The sequence below is a fragment of the Delphinus delphis genome, chromosome 3, assembly GCF_949987515.2.
Source record: "Delphinus delphis chromosome 3, mDelDel1.2, whole genome shotgun sequence".
In the NCBI taxonomy this organism is placed as follows: Eukaryota; Metazoa; Chordata; class Mammalia; order Artiodactyla; family Delphinidae; genus Delphinus; species Delphinus delphis.
Genome location: NC_082685.1, coordinates 43,410,404 through 43,431,353, shown reverse-complemented (window position 1 = coordinate 43,431,353; position 20,950 = coordinate 43,410,404). Strand labels below are relative to the sequence as shown.

Here is a 20,950-nt window from a genome sequence, read left to right as displayed (position 1 = left end):
GCATTTCTAACAAGTTCCCAACCGGTGTGGATGCTCCTGGTTCACGTTTTGAGAACCACTTTAGATTGGTTCCTTCCATTAAGGCAGCCGCGCTTTGCAGAACCTCTTTAGGTCCACCAGTGAGCTAACATCGTCAGTGGAAGTTCCCAGTCTTTGGGTAGCAGAAGAGACAGAAGGAATTGGGAGGGAGGGCTGGAGGAAAGATTGCTCACCAGCTCTTGACCGACCAATCCTGACATCTAGAGGTAGAATACTTACTTCGGGTAGGTCCCTGACCCATTCCAAGATTCAGTTTCCCTGTCTGTGAAATAGGGCAGTGTCCTCAGCTCAGTTTCCAAGTATATGTGTTCACTTGTTTGGAGACTTGATCGTCAGTTTGTTTTTAGCAGAGGTCCTTTTAAAAATGAAATCCCACATAGAACTCCGGTATAAAAAACAGACAGATGCATTGCGGGTCTGATTGAAGAAGGGGAGTCAAGCTCTTACTCTCAGCCTCCAGCACTGAAGGGTCTCCTGTAGAAGGCAGCACTGAAGGGTCTCCTGTAGAAATGTAGCTCACCACAGTTGAAACCTGCTGAAGGAACTTCCAGCTCAGCTCCTGTGATTTCTAAGCCCCCGAGAACTGTTTGCAGGCACGTGGCCTTTGTTTTTGCAGTTTTCTTTCCCTCTCTGACCACAACATCTGGCAGGCCCACTTTCAGAGTTTTCTTCTTGCAACTCAGAGGGGTCTGTAGGAGAGGGAATGCCAAGGATTGTCATTATCATTAGAGCCGTTGTGGAAAATCTGCTAACGCGAGAATCAGCCGGAGCCTTAATAAACAGGCGTGGGGATGATTTTATTCCAGTGGCTTCTTGTTAGTGCTAATGTTCCAGCACACCACGCATTCAGGGCCTAGTTAATTATATAGGAAATAGGACTAGTGGATTCTGCATGCCACAGTGACGAGAACAGGTCTCTGGGGTTTTTAATGGGCAAGGTGAGGTGGAAAGCTGTTCTCATGTAGGTGAACACAGGTATTTAAACAGCCGTGTGGAGCAGTGTTACCTTGGGAAGACTCTTACTGAGCCCTGGGGCCAAGTGCTTAGACTCGACTCTTGGCGTGGGAAAACATCTGACACCTTCTGATGACCCCAGACACTGGAATGCGGCCTCCTTTAATTAGGGGAACTGCTTCCTAATTGGCCCTCCAGCATGGGCTCACCTTCCGGAACACAAAATAAATGCCTTCCTCTCCCAGCCCCTGGCTACTATATATTCCTGTTTTCTTTCAGCCATCTAAGTGCTTGTTCAGACCTTCCACACACATTTGACAACTGTTCCCCCTCTTTGGGACTGGGCCTTCTTTGGGACTGCAGAGATGACCAAGACCCGACTTCTCTTCCTGTGCTCTGTGCTCCTCGGGCCCAGCCCAGCCCTGCCGTGCTCCACCTGCACCTGGAAGTCTATGCCCAGGCCACGTGCTCTGCCTGCCTCTCATTTCGCTTATCTGAAGCCCAATCCAAAGGCACCCATGTCCGTAAAACCTTCCCCAGTTCTCCCAGGCAGAAGTGAAGTCCTCTAGCACTCTCTCCAGACCTCTCACCCAAAATTCACTGCTTCTGCCCTGTCTAGTATGGAGCCACCTATGGCTCTTGAGCACTTGGAATGAGGCTGAACTGAGATGAACACAAGTGTGAAATACACACACTGGATTTTGAAGACTTAGTCCAAAAAAAAGAAAGAATGTAGAGTACCTCAACACTTTTTCCCACTGTGTGTTGAAATGATAATACTTTAGATGGAGTATATGGAGCTAAATGAAATGTATTATCAAAACTCACTTCACCTTTCTTTTTTTTAATTTGGTTGTGCTGGGTCTGGGTTGCGGCACGTGGGATCTTTAGATTCTTCATGCGGGATCTAGTTCCCTGACCAGGAATCAAACCCGGGCCCCCTGCATTGGGAGCACGGAGTCTTAACCACTGGACCACCAGGGAAGTCCCTCACTTCACCTGTTTTTAAAAAAATTTTTAGGGCTTCCCTGGTGGCGCAGTGGTTGAGAGTCCGCCTGCCAATGCAGGGGACACGGGTTTGTGCCCCGGTCTGGGAAGATCCCACATGCCGTGGAGCGGCTAGGCCTGTGAGCCATGGCCGCTGAGCCTGCGCGTCCGGAGCCTGTGCTCCACAACGGGAGAGGCCACAACAGTGAGAGGCCCGCGTACCGCCAAAAAAAAAAAAAAAATGTTTTTTAAATGTGAATACTAGAAAATGTAAAGTTACATATGAAGCTCACCTAGGTGGCTCATGTTATATTTCTGTTGGACAGCATCACACCTACCTCTTTCTCTCTTCCATGAAAGGAATGTCCGTCCATCTGTTTTCTCTGCCACGGGTTTGTAAGTTCCAGGAGGATGGACACTGTGTGTCATCTTTCTGAACTTTGCACACCTGGCTGGCACGGAGCAGGACTAACAAAGCTATACTGAGGATATTAATAAATGAACCAATGATGACAGACATTCAATCAATACTGAAAGCTCCCTTAGGCAGTGTAATTTCTGGGTCTCTGTTATTAAACTTATTTCCCCTTTTCTTCTATCTCACAATTTTTGTCTTTTTTTAAGGGCTCACACAATCAGCAAAAGAAGACCTTTTTCTTGGGAGATGGGCAGAAGCTGAAGGACTGGCACGACAAAGAAGCCATCAAGAGGGATGCTCAGCGTGTAGGTACGAGAGCAGAGCATCCTTGGACGGTCCCCTGGAGAGTGTTTGCACACGCGCATGTGTATGTGTGTGCGTGAATGTGTGTGTTTAACGGGGGTATCTGGACCTCCTGTTGACTTCCTGTCCGTTTGCCGTCATCCTTCCCCTGGTTCCTGGGATCCCCCGCTTCACCTGTTAGCTGACCCCTTTCTCCACTCACACCATCAGATCCACTGCCTTCGCGACTTTGCCCTGCTACCTCTATGGTGATAGAAAATGTCTCCCTCCTCGAAGATATTTTACCACTAAAATGAGGAGCAGTAATCATAAGAGCCAACACTTATTGAACGCGTATGGTGAACAAGGCCCAAGGTCCACACTTTTGTTGGTGAAACTCCTCACCAACCTTTGTAGCGCATTTGATGAGAAGGGACCTGGAGCTCAGAGAGGTGGGGTAATTTGCCTATAGTCACACAGTGAGAAAGAGGCAGGCTTGAGACTTGAACTCAGGTCTAGAGGGCTGAGTTGATCCCTACCCAGCACCATAGCCACAAGGTTGAATGAATCAGCTGAAGTTTTCTTTGCCTAATTAGCCTTTGGAACTGTTCCTGTTACACTGCAGAGTTGGGAAGGGGTGGGGTGACTCGCCACATAATTTCTGTGGCGAGTCATCTCGAGAGAGCCTGGGCTAGGAGCCAGGAGAGCAGCTCAGATACCACCTACCAGCCATGTGACCATCACATAAATTCCATCTCCTGGAGCCTCGGTTTCCCCCTCTGTCAGTGGGGCTCATGCTTCACACTTTGATAACCTCAGGGTGTTGTTGTGAAGGTGACAAGCAAAGTACAATTTACAATACTGGAAAGCACCGTAGAAATATAAGGGATTGTATTTTATTCATTTTCATCTCAGGGGTACCCACCAGTATTGATTTTTTTTTTTTTTTTAAGTTATACAATGACAAAACCAGATGACAGTAAGGCTCTGAATAGAGCTGATGTAACAACTGATGGTCAGGGAAAGCGAAGACAGGACATGCATTTTTCTATATGCCAGTGATTTAAAATGAAGGGGATTTAAAATGTTTCAAAATTTTTTTTTAATTTTAAACATGATTTAAAATGTTTCCTTAAGAAAGGAAACATTTGAAAAGAGCTAATTTTTCAGGCAGTTATACCGGAATTATTGGAACATTGGGCTAACTAGCCAGAAAAGAGTAAGCAGTGGCGACATTATTGAGAGTAATAATAACCAGCATGTGTTGAGCACTCACTGTGTGCCAGGCATCTTGCCCTGCATTCCCTCCTTAATCATCACATCGAACCTTCTCATCCCAGGGAATACAAAAGGCAAAACTCAAGACGTAGAAAGGGTGAAGGCGCTCCTGAGATGACACAGCTGGGAGCAGCAGGGCGGGCTTCAAACTCCACTCTGCCCAGCTCCAGGGCCTGAACTCTGAGTCACTCTCCTGCACTGCCTTCCCGAAGCTTCCCTCCCCGCCCGAACAGATGCTTCTGCTCTTCTTTTTCTGCCTGTTGCATTTGTGTCCCTTGCAGGATCTGTGCTGGGCACTGGCCAGCAGTGTCTTATCACAGAGCAATGCAAGTTACAGGTGGCGGAGTCCTCTCTCTCGTTGGGCTGGATTGGAGTAGACACCACCCCTGGGCTCCCCTCTTTGCTTGCACCTTCTCATCAAGCTGATGTCAACATTTACTTTGCAAAGTAAATGGGGTGTTGCTCAGTCCGTGGGCTCCAGAAGATGAGGTGATGTTGAATCAGCTGACTTTTATTACCCTTTCTTCCAGACCCTTGCCAATGGCAGATGCTTGGGCTATTATTGCAGGGGTTGGGGGACATCCCCACGTACCATCTGCACCCTGGGAACCCAGAGAGTAATTTCCTAGAGCATCAGGGACTCTTTCCCCAGATGGATTGTAAAGAGAGAGGAAAACTGGTACTGGATCCACCCAAATCCATTGCTCAAAACAACACTTTTCAGGCAATCCAGGCCTAGGCTAGGCAAATCTTAATTTGTTTGCTGGCTTAAAAAAAATCAAAACATCTTTTATCATTTGTGGCAATTTTGATTTATATATAAAGCTTGCCTTGCCTGGAGAGTAATCATAGTATTTCCTCACATGGTTAATAGGGTTCATAGTTTACAGAAAGCTTTCATGTATGCAACCTCTCATTTGACTTTCTCAGCGTGGTGTGGGTACCAGACAGGAACAAGCTACAGTTCAGAGAGGTAGTACTGGCCCAAGGTTGATCAGCTTATAGGGCAAGTAACCTGGCCTCCCGTCCAGGTGATCAGACTTCAGGGTCAGGGATGTTTGGGGCTCCTGGCAGAGTGGGGGAAGCATGGGCTTTGGAGCCCAGAGACCTGGTTTTATAGCCTTTCTGCGTCCTGGTTTATCTGTCTATAGAATGAGGGCTCGTATGCCTACCCTGACAACTTTGCTGGGGACATTACATGAGAACAGGTCTGAAGTGCATGATACGCCCATGGCTGAGTCTCATTCCCCTCACCTCTTTAGCCCTGCAAAATCTGGAGGAACGCTGTATATCAAGTGTAAAGTTCTATTTTGGTGATTTAACCATATTTTTCATCTTCCCTTCCCCACTCCATTTAATTGGCAACACTGACTTTGCTCTTTGCTCCTAGGAAACGGAGAACAAGGGAGGCCCTTCCCCATGACCGATGCTGAAAGAGTGGATCAGGCATACCGAGAAAATGGATTTAACATTTACGTCAGTGATAAAATCTCCCTGAATCGCTCTCTCCCTGATATTCGGCACCCAAAGTGAGTGTAACATCTCTCATCTTCTGGGATCTAAGGATTTTGCCCTGGGCTCTTGTTGAGAATTAATTAAAGAAAAAGGTACATAAAGCACTGCTGGAGGAGATTTCCTCCTGTTACCCAGGGCCTTCGTGCACAGGTTCGTGTGATCAGATTCTCCTAGAATTTAGAACTGGTGTGGCCGAGGGAGAATACTGTCTCTCCAAAAGAGCTGGTCTCCTTCCTCTTTTCAACCAGCGGAAACCATGACCTCTGTATTTCCGTTTTTGACTCTAGCCCACAGGGAAGTCCAGACCTCAATTTGCAAGACAGTTGCAGCAGCCATTTCAACCCTCCCTTTCTCCACCTTCTTTGTGTGACATTTTTATTTTTTTAATCTTTATTTTAGCTATCCTGTGCACCTGTACATCTATATGTTGGTTATAAGCTATCTTAACTCACTTTGAGAGAGGACATATCCTAATGATTATAAAGATAACAGTGGCAGCTAACATTCTTTGAACAGGTAGCGTGTGTCAGGCACTTCATTTGCATTGTCTCAGGTCCTTGTGATGTAGGTCCTGTGATGATGCCCATTTTTACAGATGAGGAAACTGAGGCTTAGAGGGGTATTATAACTCATGTAGGGCCACACTAAGAAGCTGAGCCAGTTCTTGAGCTGCAGTTCAACCAAAAACTATACTCTGGATCTTAAGCCATCCTGCCTCCCCTTTTTAATAGGAGTACCGTAGTAGTCATGGTGATTTTCTAGCAGAGGGCTATCTCTTAAAGTTGCTGTGCATTAGAATCACCTGGAGGGCTGTTAGTTCGAACACAGGACCTTGAGCCTCACGCCAATAATCCCTGATTCAGTAGATCTGGGTCGGGGCCCAAGAACTTCATTACAAGTAAGCCCCCGCATGATGTTTGTGGGGTCACACTTTGGGAACCACTGCAAGCAGAAGATTTCAAAATTGTTTCTTCACGAAGGCAGTACTGAGTAGAAGTGGAGCATAAACTGTTTCGCTCAGGGACTAAGAAATTCGAAGCCGGGAAAAGATAATAACAGCTAACACTTATTAGGTACTTACTGTATGCCAAGCATTATTCTAAGCCAGCTGTTCTCAGAGTGTGGTTCCCAGGCCAGCAACAGCAGCATCACCTAAGAGCTTGTTAGACATGCAAACTGCTGGATCTCAGCCCAGGTCTACTGAATCAAAAGCTCTGCATAGGGGCCCGGCCGTCTGTGTTTTAACAAGCCCTCCCGGGGATTCCGATGCAAAGCTGAAGTTTTATGTATACATTCTTTTTTAATATTCTTTTCCATTATGGTTTATCACAGGATATTGAATAGAGTTCCCTGTGCTCTACAGTAGGACCTTGTTGTTTATCCATTCTAAATGTAATAGTTTGCATCTACCAGCCCCAGAACCAAGGGTACTTTAAGTACATTAATTCAGCCAAACCTTCCAAAAACCCTATGAGATAGGTACCTTTATTATCACCATTTTACAGATAAGGAATTGAGGCCAAAAAAAAAAAAAGTTAAATAGTTACCGTGAGATGATACAGCTGGTAAGAGGTGGCGCTAGAATTTACATGCAGGGAGTCTGACTTAGAATCCCTAAGTCATAAGGTCTTTCCACCTATAAGGACTCAATTGGTAGAATGTAATAATAAAGAATCTCGATAGCATGTGTGGCTACTTACAAAACGCTTTCTGCCCGCTTACATCTTTCAGTTCCTCTAATAGTACTTTGAGGTTGGCGTTTTTATTATCATCTCCACTTTGTAGATGAGGAAAGCACACAGCTAGGAATCCCCAGCCGGAAGGTGTGCTGCTTGCCCAGGACGGGGCCCAGTTCGCAAGGATTTCTTGCAGCGAGGGGAGGGAGCGAGGGCCTTGCAGGGCTTGCTCGGGCGTTTGCTCTTCGTTTCATGGTCTTCACTGTCAAGCCCGGGATTTTTTTCACCTAAGTCTGAGAATGTAGTTCAGATACTACTGATGTTGTTGGATTCAGAACCGTGACCCGACTCTGAGGGTCAGAAACTCAATTTATATGTTTAGCCCCTCGCAGAGTTCAGAATTCTGCACTAATTTCATCTTTCTAAGTCTGGGAAAGAAGTTTCATCTGGGAGCATTATTCTCTTACCTCAGCTACTGCTCTGTGGTTCTGTAGGTTCTCAACTCTGGCTATACCTGGGGTGGTTTTAAAAAAATACAAAAGCTGGGGCCCTACCCCAGCCACTGGAGTCTGAATCTCTGGAGGGATAGCCTGGGTCTGAGGATCTTCTGAAATCTCAGAACGTGATTCTCGCATATAGCCAGGGTTGAGAACTGCTGGTGTGAAATAAGGAATATTTTTACAGTGAGAGAGAGATGCTTTCATCCATTCATTCATCTGTTCATCCAGTAAATGTATATTCATGGTCTTCTGTGTACCAAGCCCTGTGCTGAATACCAGGAACACAATGATAAATGAGCCATCATTGCTGCTTTGGGCAAGAGCAGGGGGTGGATGGCAGGAGCAGGTCATTACCCCACAGGTGAGAGCCAGTGAGGGAGTAGGCACAGGGTGCTTTGGAACCCCAGGGGACACCCCCACCCGACACCAGCCTCTGCGGGAGAGGACTAAGCAAGACGGTGCTTTGCCTTAACAACTAAAGGGGCAAGTCTCCCAGCTGTTAGAGGGAGAGCAAGGGGCGGGGAACAAACCCTTTTGTCTCCCAGTGCAGTGCTCTCTCCCGACAGTCCAGAAGAAGAAAGGTCTTCATAATCAAGGAAGGCGTCCTTGGACCCACAGATAGGTCTGTGAATAGAATTCAGGAGGGTCTGTAAACTTGGATGAGAACAACATTGCATTTTTCTTTTCATGAACCTCTCACTGAAATCTGGTGTTCCCTTCAGTTATGACTGTAGACAACGAAGCACCTATGATATCTTCACCAAAAGAAATCATTTACTTTCCCATCACTTTACAGATATCTTGAAATGTCACAGATACTGATCACTGCTTTGGAATGAAGGTAGTTTTTAGAACTTCCACTAGATCTTGTCATTTAATGTGTTAATGAAGAAGCACATTTATGACTCTATTTCAAATTCTTTTATTATTTTGATAACAGTATTTCAGTCTAACTGGTTTCCTTTACAAGCTCATCTATTTTATTTTATTCATTGTACACACTGTTCTGAGAAGTGACGATAGGCTTCACCAACCTGGCAGAGAGGTTCAGGGTTTGGGTTTAAGGGGAGGAGGCCCAGTTCTGGGTGGATGTGAATTGAGCCTAAGGCTCTCCTGTATTACCAGCCCACCCACCCAACCAGTGTCCAAGTTATGGCAAAAGATGTCGCTAAATCCAACGCTCCTGACACCCACCCTTTTTTAGAATCCCGTTGTGGAAGCTGACTTTTTTTTTTAACGGTAAAGATGGATTTTATAAAATCATTAAGCTGCTTTACTTTACAATTTGACGGAAGGGGCTACAGTGGAATTTTGCAGAGCTAAGAAAATTGTTTACATTGCTCTGATAAGAAGCAATTTAATATGAACATCTATAAACATCCATTTCACATTTGCCGTAGTTTGTTGTTAATTTTTTCATATGAAAGTTTTGTTTTTTTGCTTTAAGTCTTGAATATGTATTCATTAAGACTCATTTAAGCACTAGAGCACTGCTAAAATTCCCTGATTTAAAATATCCGTTTCTGATTACATAACAAGACCTCAAATATTTGGCACCTATACAACTGGCACCTTTCAACAAATGGAATTCTAGGCAGAAGTTAAGGAGAGCTATTGAGAAAAGCCAAAGGCACTGAGTTCAGAGAAATTTCCTGGTTGGGCAGGTCTCTGTAAAAGCAAAGTGTTCTGGGATTGATTGAAAAGAAAAGCATGCAACTAAGCACACTCCATCCTGTAGGGTCACAGGGCAAATGAGCATTGAAGCTGAGCTGAAGGGGAGAAGGAGAGCAGTGATGAGCAGGCAAGAGGAAGGGCAGCAGGAGGAAGAAAAAATATCAACAGGAAAGGAGGGAAAGGAGGGTTAAGGCATGATTGGTATAAGATAGACCAGTGTGAAGAACAGGAAAGGAAACATCAAGAAGGGAAAGAAGAAAGCAGAAGGACAATGGTGTGAAAAAGAGGAAATAAAAATATGAAAGATCCAAACCAAGGAAAAATGGAATCTTATGCAGAATATCCTATTATAATACCTGAAAGTTAAGAATCAACTCTATTTAATCTGTATTAGTCCACATTGGCAAATAGCAGCACTTATTATCTTTTTTAAAAAATTATTTATTTATTTATTTATGGCTGTGTTGGGTCTTCGTTTCTGTGCGAGGGCTTTCTCTAGTTTGTGGCAAGCGGGGGCCACTCTTCATCGCGGTGCGCGGGCCTCTCTCTATCGCGGCCTCTCCCATTGCGGAACACAGGCTCCAGACGCGCAGGCTCAGTAGTTGTGGCTCACGGGCCTAGTTGCTCCGCGGCATGTGGGATCTTCCCAGACCGGGGCTCGAACCCATGTCCTCTGCATTGGCAGGCAGATTCTCAACCACTGCGCCACCAGGGAAGCCCCCAGCACTTATTTTGATAAGATAAAAACTCAAATTGCTTACTCAATTGCAAGAAACTGTCTCACATGGATTATCCCATTGGGAAGCTGACTTTTCCTAAATGAGTTGACAGATGTCTTGAAGAGCTTTTCTTTTTTTCCAGGGAAAGTGGGGTGGCAGAATCTTTCCTGCAGTTTGACAGCAGAAATGTGTGAAGAAGTTAGAGCAGTCAAGCCACTCAGTCCCTCCTGTTGCTTTTAGCTTAAACAGCTTCTCTGGCAGGAGCTGAGGTTTATATTTGCCTTCTACTCCTTCAAACTGAATTTTGGCAGCAGCCTGTCAAGGACAGGACCAAGGGGCTGTTTGTTTGTGCCAGCTGCATTTGCTTCCTCCAGAAGCTGCACCAGGGAGCGTGCAGCCACGGAGAGTGGAGACTAGGTGGTCTGGCCCCACTTGCTGGGTTTGCATGTGGGAGGTGGCCAGCTGGCTCTGAGCAGGCCTGCCCTTGGCCCCTCCTGCCAAGGGAACAGGAACAAGGATGGCTGGTGGGCTGGCCCACTTTTCTTCTCCCCAGGAGCCCTGCTGGGCTGCGTGGCAGCCACACATGGAGGCCCCCTCCAGGGCACAGAGCTGGTAGAAGCGGAGTCCCAACTGCTGGAAGTTGCCTGGGTCTAAAAGTTCCTGGGCACACCCCTCCGTTGGATGATCAGCTTCTTCCGTGCAAAGATTATCCATGGTGGGGGTGAAAGCAGCCTACAATCCTGACCTGCTTTCTCCAGCCCATGAATATAGCTTCCAGTAATGAATGAACCTGAATGGCATCTATGTCACAAGAAAAGGCCCGAGTCTACCAGACTCTTGGTTCCATGTTCCTTCTTGATTTTTCCTTTTTGTTAAATTAACATGGTTACTTTACGGTATGTGCTCAATTTCCTCAAAAGAATTTATAAGCTCATATTATTATAATAGGCCTGGATTCTGTTGAGTGCCTTTACATCCCCACAGGCTACAAAAGCAGCAAGGAATCTTCATTCTCAAAGAATGAAGATCACTGGAAATAGTAACTATGTAGGTAAATACATATAATTTTTTCTTACTGTTTAAATCTTTCAAAAAGATATCTGACTGTGTAACCCAAAATAATAACATATCCTTGTGTTTAAAGCATAGATAAAAGTAAAATATATCCCACCATAAAGGTTAGAGGGGAGAAATGTAACATAGTAAGGTTCTCCTACTTACGAAGTGGTATAATGTCATTTGAAATTAGACTTTAAAAGTTAAAAGTATATAAAAGTATGGGCTTCCCTGGTGGCGCAGTGGTTGAGAGTCCATCTGCTGATACAGGGGATGCGGGTTCATGCCTCAGTCCGGGAGGATCCCACATGCTGCGGAGCGGCTGGGCCCGTGAACCATGGCCGCTGAGCCTGCGCGTCCGGAGCCTGTGCTCCGCAACAGGAGAGGCCACAACAGTGAGAGGCCCACGTACTGCAAAAAATAATAAAAATAATAAAAATAAAAATAAATAAAAGTATATACTATAAACCCTAAAAGGAGCACTCAAATGACAAAACAAAGAGTTGTAGCTAATAAGCCAACAAAAGAGAGAAAATGGAATCATGAAAAATATTCGGTTAATCCAAAAGAAGGCAGAAAAGGAGGGAAAAAAGAACAAAGATCAGAAAGGAGAAGTTGAAAGCAAGTACCAAGATGATGGACTTTAACCTAACCAGATCAATAATCACATTAAATAATCACAGTAATTACTTTAGTGGAAAAGCAGCTTGTCCGATTAGTTAAGAAAGCAAGATCCAACTACATACTGCCTGCAGGAAACACACTTTAAAGATAAAGATACAAATAAATTAGAAGTGAAAGGATAGAAAAGATCTTCTGTGCTAACATTAGTCAAAAGAAAACTGGAGTGACTATATATTAATATCAGTCAAATAGATTTCAGGACAAAGACAATTACCAGGGATAAAGAAGGTCATTTCATGATAAAGGGATCATTCATCAAGAGGACATAGCAATCTTAAATGGTTAAGCAACTAATAAGAGAGTTTTAAAATACATGAAGCAAAAGCTCATAGAACTGCAAGGAGAAATAGACATAGCCACAATTATGAAATTTCAACACCTCTCTCTCTCAATAATTGATACAACAAGTAGACAGAAAATCAGCAAGGATATAGTAGAGTTGAACAGCACTGTCAACCAGTGTGACCCAGTTGACATTTGTGGAACACTTCACTCAGTAACAGCAGAATATACAATCTTTTCAAGTGCGTACATAACATTTACCAAGATAAACTATATTCTGGGCCAGAAAACAAGTCTCCATAAATTTAAAAGGATTCAGGTGACACAAATTATGTTCTCTGACCACAGTGGAATTAAATTTAGAAACCAATAATAGAATAGTGTCTTAAAATTTCCAGATGTTTGGGAACTATGTAACTCAGGAATAACAGATGGGTCAAAGAAGAAATCAAAAGGAAAATTAGAAAGTATTTTGAACAGAATGATAATGGAAATAGAATATGTCAGAATTTGTGGGCTGTCACTAAAGCAGCATGTAAGGGGAAATTTTGTAGCATTAAATGCCTATATTGGAAAAGAAGAATGGTCTCAAATTAATGACATCAGCGTCTACTTTAAAAACTAGAAAGAGTAAGTTAATCCAAAATAAACAGAAGAAAGGAAATTTTTAAAAAGATCAAAGCAGAGATCAGTGAAATAGAGAATAGAAAACCAATAGAGAAAAATCAATGAACCCAAAAGCTGGTTCTTTGAGGTGGTCAATTAAATTGATGTCTTAGCAGCCTGATAAAGAAAAAAAAGAGAGAAGACACAAATTATCAATATCAAGAATGAGAGAGGTGACATAACCACAGATTCTATTACTGTTAAGAATAATAAAATAATATTCTGAACAACTTTATTCCTATAAATTCAACAACTTAGATGAAATGACAAATTCCTTAAAAGATACAAACTCCCAAAACTTACTCAAGAAGAAATGATTCATTTAAATAGCCCTATATCTAGTAAAGAAATTGAAATTATATTAAGAACCTTCCCACAAAGAAAACTCTGGGCCCAAATAGATTCCTTGGTGAATTCTACAAAAATTTAGGAAATAATACAAATTCTACACAACTCTTCCAAAAAGTTAAAGAGGATGGAGTATATTCCAACTCAATGTGAAGAAGCCAGCATTACCCCGATACCAAAACCAGACAAAGACAACACAAAAAAGAAGATTACAGGCCAATATCTCTGATGAACAGAGATGCAAAAATCCTCAACAAAATATTAGCAAACCAAATTCAGCAATATGTCAAAAAGATCATACAACCGTGATCAAGTGGAATTTATTCCAGGGATTCGAGGATGGTTCAACATCCACAAATCAGTCAACGTGATACACACCACATTAATAAAATGAAGGATAAAAACCATATGTTCATCTCAGTAGATACAGAAAAAGCATTTGGTAACATTCAACACACATTTATGATAAAAGCTCTCAATACAGTGGGTGTAGAAGAGACGTATCTCAACATAATAAAGGTCATATATGACAAACACACAACTAATATTATACTCAGTAATGAAAAGTTAAAAGCTATCTCTAAAATCGGGAACTAGACAAGGATACCCCTTCTCACCACTCTTATTCAACATAGCATTGAAATCCTAGATAGAGCAATTAGGCAAGAAAAAGAAATTAAAGTCATCCAAAATGGAAAGGAAGAAGTAAAATGGTCACTATTTGTAAATGACATGATTTTATATACAGAAAACCCTAAAGACTCCACCAAAAACCTATTAGAAATAATAGAATCCAGTTGGAAATGGATTTGTTATCGTGGTTTGCTAAGCATTGCAGTATCCACAACATCCGGATAAAAGGGTAGGGAATCAGGAAGAGGGAGAGCACTGAAGGGGAATCGCTCCCTGGACCCAGAAGAGCTAGAAGCTGAGAACCTATTGAGGGACCACCACCTTCCTCCCATGATAGTGTGGCCTTGGTGTTGCTGGGGGTTGAGAACCAGGAAAGCCTGATGTTTATAAATATCTGCAGAAACAGACAGGGAATCTTCTGGAATGGTGATGAAAGCTCAAGCAGGAAAGGCCTGGGATGTAAAAGAATTGAGTTTTTCTGGCCCAGAAGGCATCACCAGTTGTGTATTCATGGGACCCCAGGGGACCAAAGGAAGCTGTTGGCAGAGCTGCTGTCTGTGTTCTTGGGCTCCTGCTGCATGGACACCTCATGAATGTATTCAGAGCTAATTAAATCAGGAATTTAAGGCAACCGTGTATGTGTGTTAAGGGCTCCTTTCTCATTCCTCCATCCCCGATCTGTTGCCCACCAAAATGCAGCCTCCTCCTACTCATTTATACTAAAATGATCAAATGTCAGTCCCTGCCTTGAAGAGATCTCAAGCCTGTTAGTCAGTTGAAAGTTTCTCTGCAAGTCATTCACTCATTAATTAAGCAAATACTTATTGGGTGCCTACCATGTGTGTTTATTACTTCCTAGCCTACTAGTGTAGGCTAGTCCCTGGGAAAACAGTAATGAACAAAATGGGCAAAATTTCCTTCCCTCCTAGAGCTTACATTCTACTGGGCTGGGGAGGTCATAAACAAACAAATTAATATATTTATTTTCCAGTGATGTAGGGAAAGAAAGAAGCAAAGTAAGAAGTAGAAAAAGTGATGGGAGAGGCTTCCCTGGCAGTCCAGTGATTAAGACTCCGTACTTCCACTGTAGGGGGGCGCAGGTTCGATCCCTGGTTGGGGAACTAAGATCCCACATGCCGTGGGGCACGGCCAAAAAAAAAAAAATTGATGGGAATAAGGTGTATTTTATTTCAGTGGTCAGGGAATGCTTCGCTGATAAGATGACATGTGAACAGAGAAATGAAGAAGTGAGGGGCCTAACAAGGCAGTTAACTGGGGGAAGAGCCCTGCAGGCAGAGGAAACAAGTACAAAGGCCCTGAGACCATCATGCTTGGCTGTGGTACCCAGTGAGCCAGGAGGAGAGATGAGAAGCAAGGCTGGAGGAGTGTCAGGGTCATGGTGGGACTTTGGCTTTTACCAAAGTGAGTAAGATGGGAATCCCTGGAGGGTTTTGAGCAGAGAACGCCATGATCCCGATTTTCACTTTCGAAGGATCCCTTTGGTTGCTATGTTAGAATAGACTGAGGTGGCCAAGGGTAGAGACAGGGAGAAGAGTTAGGGGTATATTACAGACTCAGACCACGGTGGGAGTAGAGATTACCAGTGGCCGCATTCTAGATATACTTTGAAGATGGAGACTACAGAATTTACTTACAGACAGTATAGATATGAGAAAAAGAAAGGAGTCAAGGATAACGCCAAGGTTTTTGGCCAGAGCGACTGGGGAGATGGGGTTGCCATTACAGAAACGAAGACTTTGGGAAGAGCAGGCTTGGGGGAAATCAAGATTTGTATTTCAGTCAAGGTTAAGATGTTCTAAAAACATCCAAAGGATGATGTCAAGTAGGCAGTTGAATAAATGATGCCATTTGTGTTGTGAAAAATGGAAATGGTGGTGGGATCCTTTTTTGATTATATTATACATTATATTGTGGTTTTAATTAACTCACTTTCCTTGAATAGCAAAAAATGTCTGAGGCATAACAGACAGTAAATCTAAAACTGACCCAGGATCAGCTGTGGTCTGTGGTGTGGTGTGCAGGATGATAGTTTGTGTGCCACATTCAGGTCAAAGTGAGGGCGGTGCACACCTTCTAACATCTACAATGGGAGTGAATGGCTGGAGTCTGTGCCCACCCATCTCCCACCCCCCACCCCCACAGTGCCAGGAGGTATGTCAGACCCTCTGTACAACAGTGACAGGCTTGGAAGATACATTTAGTATGTATTAGCAGTTCTTACCCTTTTTATCTTGATTTGAATGGTGGAGTAAGCTCACTTGACACTTCTGTAATGGAGTGCTTGAGTGTAAGATTAGCGCCCCAGAGATCCTCAGGGTGAGAGAGATCCAGACTCCCTAGTTTGGCAGGTTGTTAGCAAGGCAGTTGTGTAGGGAGGGGCAGGGGGCAGAAGGAGGCTGTAGCCTGAATGATTTGTGAGCTGGGAAAGGAAAAAGTCCAGGTTTCTTTGTAGCATCACTGATTCTACAGGAAACTTCAATCGGCTCTCCTCCGAAATTAAATTTCTCTCTTCTGAGCAACAGTGTTTCTTCTAAGACAGCAGTTATTGATCCATCAGACCTAATATTGGGATTTAAAGGTGCTCATAAGCCTTAAAATGAAATGGCAGCCAATAAACTTTCTCAAATTGACTCCTTTTCTTGTAATTTTTAAAACAGATTTCAGTGAATTCAGCCTTTTGGTGAAAGTACGGAGATAAATGGCTTATACATAAAAATGGCTGCCTGTCAACTGAAAATCAAACGGGCGTGTATCCCATATGATTTACGCTGGGTGAAAAGCACTCGACATCCACATGAGCTGTTGTGTAGCACTACACAGCCTCAGCTCACTTGTTCCCACTTTGAGGTTTGGTGTGACGACGTTTTTCTTTCCTTTATGTCTCAACATCATCTTCTCATTTACAAAAACTCTGTCACAACTCTTTTGTGATTCTGGCCTCTCTGAAATCGTTTGTGTCTAACGGGGATTACTAGCTCCATTTTACAGATGCATACACTAAACCTCAGGGAAGCTGAGTTCTTTGCTCCAGTTCACACAGCCTGTAGAAGACAAAGGAGACTCACACCTGGACCCCAGCCTGTGTTCCTTCTGCTGCATCACACAAGACCGAGACCCATTCCTCACAGGGAAGGAAGCAGACATTTTTACATTTGGATCCTTTGTGCATGAAGGTTCGTGGGCCAGACGTAGCGAGCAGGGTTGGCTAGATAAATGGACACAGCCCAGGCACTGCTTGAGTTGCCTTTCACTCCCGCTGATGAAGGTAACATATGCTTGTCCAGGAGCAGATAAATCGCCCTCAGTAAAATTGGTTACAGAGATGAGTTTGATTTCTAAGTGGTATTGCCCTCGAAAGGATTTAAGGAAAAAGAGAATAATGACTGGTAGATAAAGACAATTATCAATTCTCTCCCTTCATTAAGATGGTATCACGGGCAGAATGATGATAAGAAAAGCGAAGCAGCTCAGCTTAGGAGCAATGTGACATAGACTAGAACATAACTCCCTCCCGATTGTAAGCCTCCTTCTCCACACCTTTCTGGGGGACAAAATCAATAGTGCCCCCACCCAGCCAGCCACCTGCAACCCTGAATCTGCCCAGGTAGTGAATGGTATCAGTTTAGCATTCTGTAGACTTTGCCTTTGTTTATGCAACATATGGAGACATAGCAAGAGGTTTGGGGTTTTTTGGTTTGGGTTTTTTTTCCCCCACAAAAATGTGGTCATACTATATGTATTTTATTCTACAGGTAGGTTTTTCTTGCTTATATTATGGTCACTTTTCTAAGACATTTCTAATAGCTGTATAATATTACACAGGAATCTCATAAATTCAACCATTGCTCTGTTGACAGGCATACAGGTTGTTTCCATTCTGGAAACACTGGCAAAAACATCCTTGAACATGTTTCTTTACATTTTAGTTTCTTCTTTTCTCCTCTTGTCATGAATCATGAAGAATCTTGATATTAAAGCCCATTTCCTCCTAACCTTGTTGGCCTGGCATCTGGCATCTAACGGGAGGTGTGGTCCTTATGGTGGTTATTTCATGCTGATAATTCCGGACCTCTTGACCTCACCTACCGTATTGATTAACCAGAGTTCCTCCTTCCTGCTGTCAGCCTGTGTTTAAAGTTTGAGCACATGGAACACTTTGCATGTTACGTCTGCAGAAGGACCAGTTTTATCATGTGGGACAGCCATGTGAAGAAACTGTTGGATTTTGCTGTGTGCTTTAAAAATTTTTGCTGTTGTTGTTGTGGTTTTTACACCTGTCTCAAAACTGGATATGATCTGAGCAAAGGGCTTTCCAAAATGTGAGTTCAAAGGGAGAGGCAAAGACTGCACAAACCAAGATCCTTTAAATACTGCTTGTACCTGACGTCTCTGGTACAGGTTAGGGGGCACAAAACGGGATGAACTGGTGGTGCAGAGGTGCATAATTCATACTAATACACTTTGTTATTCTCTTAACTGCCTGTTGAGAGGAGGGAAGAGCAGGTGGGTGCAGCAAAGCCTCCCCTAAATGGAAAAGGACCTTCAAAAAGATGTCAGCCTCAGCACATGTTGTCACACTAATTTTCCGGCTCCTCTGGTTCCAGCCAGACTGTGTTAAAGAGAAACCCACGCCTGTCTCATCCCCCACAGAGCGGGAGAGAAGGGCTGGGGAGCTGAGCCTCAGCTGTAGAGAAAAGGCTTGCTGTCGGGTATGTCAGGAGAGGGCCCAAACCTGCATCTGGAGGGATGATGAGGGTGAAGGGCAGGAGTTTTTCACACTCTGCCCACTAAGATCCAGTTTCTTCCTTTTGTTCCAGAGCCTGGAGCTATTTATAACTTCCACTAAGCTTCTTGGGGGCTCCAGAGCCCATAAGACATAGTCTTCCTGAGAATGTTGTATTATAAGGAATTGTCCTTTATACAAAATACAGAGGGGAGAATTTCAGAATTTTGAACTTAAACCATTTGCTGGAAAATGACCTACACCGTGGCCTCGGGGAGGTGGAAACTCACATGTCTGAGCCAGGTGCTATACCAGGTCCATTCACATATGGTATGTCATTCATTCCTTGGGACAGCCTTAATAGGAAAGAGTTATAGCCCCGTTTTACCCACATGGAACCTGAGGCTTAGGGAGGCTGTGACCTTCCCCAAGTGACACACTTCTAAGTGACAAAGGTGAGATTTGAATCCGGATTTGAGGGTCTCTTCAGCTCATGTCCCTTCCCTTACCACAGTTTCCACCTTGGAAAGTACCCTTACTGAAGCCCCTTGCCCTTTCCTGGGATGGCCATCCCTTATTCCAAGAGGATTGAAATCAGGAACATTCTCTTTGCTGTGAGTTCTCCTCCACATTTACCTGTCTGCAAGGCTGGAGCTAGCTACTTCTCCCTCCTTGTGGCTGTTTTAATCGTCCATTCTCACCTAGTTCTCCTGTCATCCTCCTGGTGTTACCATCCCCACTTCACAGATGAGGAAACTGAGTCTCAGCAAAGGATGGAAAGCTGCCCCAGGTCTCACAGCTGCAGAGTAGCACAGTCGGGATTTGAACCCAGGCCCAGAGCACTCTTGCTCCCTTAGGTACATACAATATTGGGTGTGTTCATGGACTTGCACTTCTTTTTTAAAAAAATACCTATTATTTATTTATTTTGGCTGCTCTGGGTCTTAGTTGCGGCATGTGGGCTCCTTAGTTGCAGCATGCAGGCTCCTTAGTTGAGGCATGCAGACTCTTAGTTGCAGCATGCGGGCTATTTAGTTGTGGCATGCAGACCCTTAGTTGCAGCATGTGAACTCTTAGTTGCAGTATGCATGCGGGATTTAGCTCCCCCGACCAGGGATCGAACCTGGGCCCCCTGCATTGGAGCAGGGAGTCTTATCCACTAGACCACAAGGGAAGTCCCTGGACTTGCATTTCAATTTGGTCTGTGGATAGTGTCCCATGTTAGGGAATTAATTTTTTTTTTTTATGTTCCCTTCAAAATGACTGGATTGTTCTTTTTCAAGGTTGACTTGGAGAGAAAATTTTTGAAATGCTTCCGTTTGATTTTGACTTCTTTTCTTTCTTATTCTAGTGCTCCAGCATTAAGCCCTGAGGGTACATGTTAAGGGCCAGTATATTCGATTCATCTTTATGCCCAAGGGCTCAGAATCCTTTAGGGAATATTCAACTGGGGGCTGCTCAATCCCCAGTGAGTCCTCCTACCGCCTCCCACCCCCCACCTCAGCCCTCAGCCCAGGCCACTTTCTCCTGGTCAGTGAATGATCAAAGTTCTCTTCCTGCAGCATGAGAGAGGCTGCCCCCTTCAGGTCAGAGGGAGCACCTGGGAAGTTTCTGCCTCAGTCCTTCAAAAGCCATCCTTAGTTCCAAAACAGATTCATGTGACTAATGGGGCTTAGAGATGATCCAGTTATATCAGCAAAATCTTTAATAGTTACAAGTGACAGAAACCTAACTCAAACTGACTGAAGAAAAGACAATGTATTGACTCACATAACTGAAAAGGCCAGGAGTAGACGATGGCTTCTGCCAGAGCTGGATCCAGGTCCCTAAGTGATGCCAGCAGGAACCTCTCTCTCCAACTCTTGGCTCTGTTTTCTGTTCTGCTAACTTCATTTTAAGATAGGAAACAGTCTGTATGGTGGCCCCAGGCGGATCAGACTTCTATCCTCCCACGTTCATTTTCAGCAGAAAAGAGCTTCCCTCTCTCCCAGCTGTCTCAGCCAAGATTTACTCTGATTTCCAGGTGCCCATCCCTGAACCAACCACGGGGGCTGTGGAGCTGCGATGCTCTGGCTGAGCCAGGCTCTCTTGCCCACCCTCAAGGCAAGGCAAGGACCTCTGCCAAACCCTGTGAAATTGAGGGCTGGGAGATTCCCCAAGGAGAATCAGGATGCTCTTACCAAAAGAAGGAGAAGGAATACAGAGCAGGCACGCCAGACTTGCCCTTTGTCCAGCTCCCTTATCGACATAAGGGGAACCCGGGGTCTGGCAAGAAATGGGACTTGGAATGTTGCATGGCAGAGCAGAAACCAGAAGCCAGGATTTCAGACTCCTACCTAGTTCCCTCAGTTTTTGTTTTTTTATCTATTCATTCTTCTTTTTGCTTGTATAATTAATAGTACATTACCTCTATAAAAATATTTATGTATACAGGACAGGTGAGTTTCATCCAGGCTCCAGCTCTTACCAGCTGTTTGACCTAAGGCAAGTTATTT

At 44.1% G+C, this 20,950-nt stretch overlaps 1 protein-coding gene across 1 annotated transcript in view; it reads left to right on the top strand.

Annotated features, from left to right (window-relative positions):
• The window catches only part of GALNT10 (polypeptide N-acetylgalactosaminyltransferase 10), a 223,359-nt gene that overhangs the window by 107,679 nt on the left and 94,730 nt on the right, over positions 1-20,950 (top strand). Inside the window, exons 2-3 of the mRNA XM_060008474.1 lie at positions 2,605-2,707; positions 5,349-5,487. Of these exons, the coding sequence (XP_059864457.1) occupies positions 2,605-2,707; positions 5,349-5,487 (242 nt within the window). The remainder of the gene's footprint in view (positions 1-2,604; positions 2,708-5,348; positions 5,488-20,950) is intronic.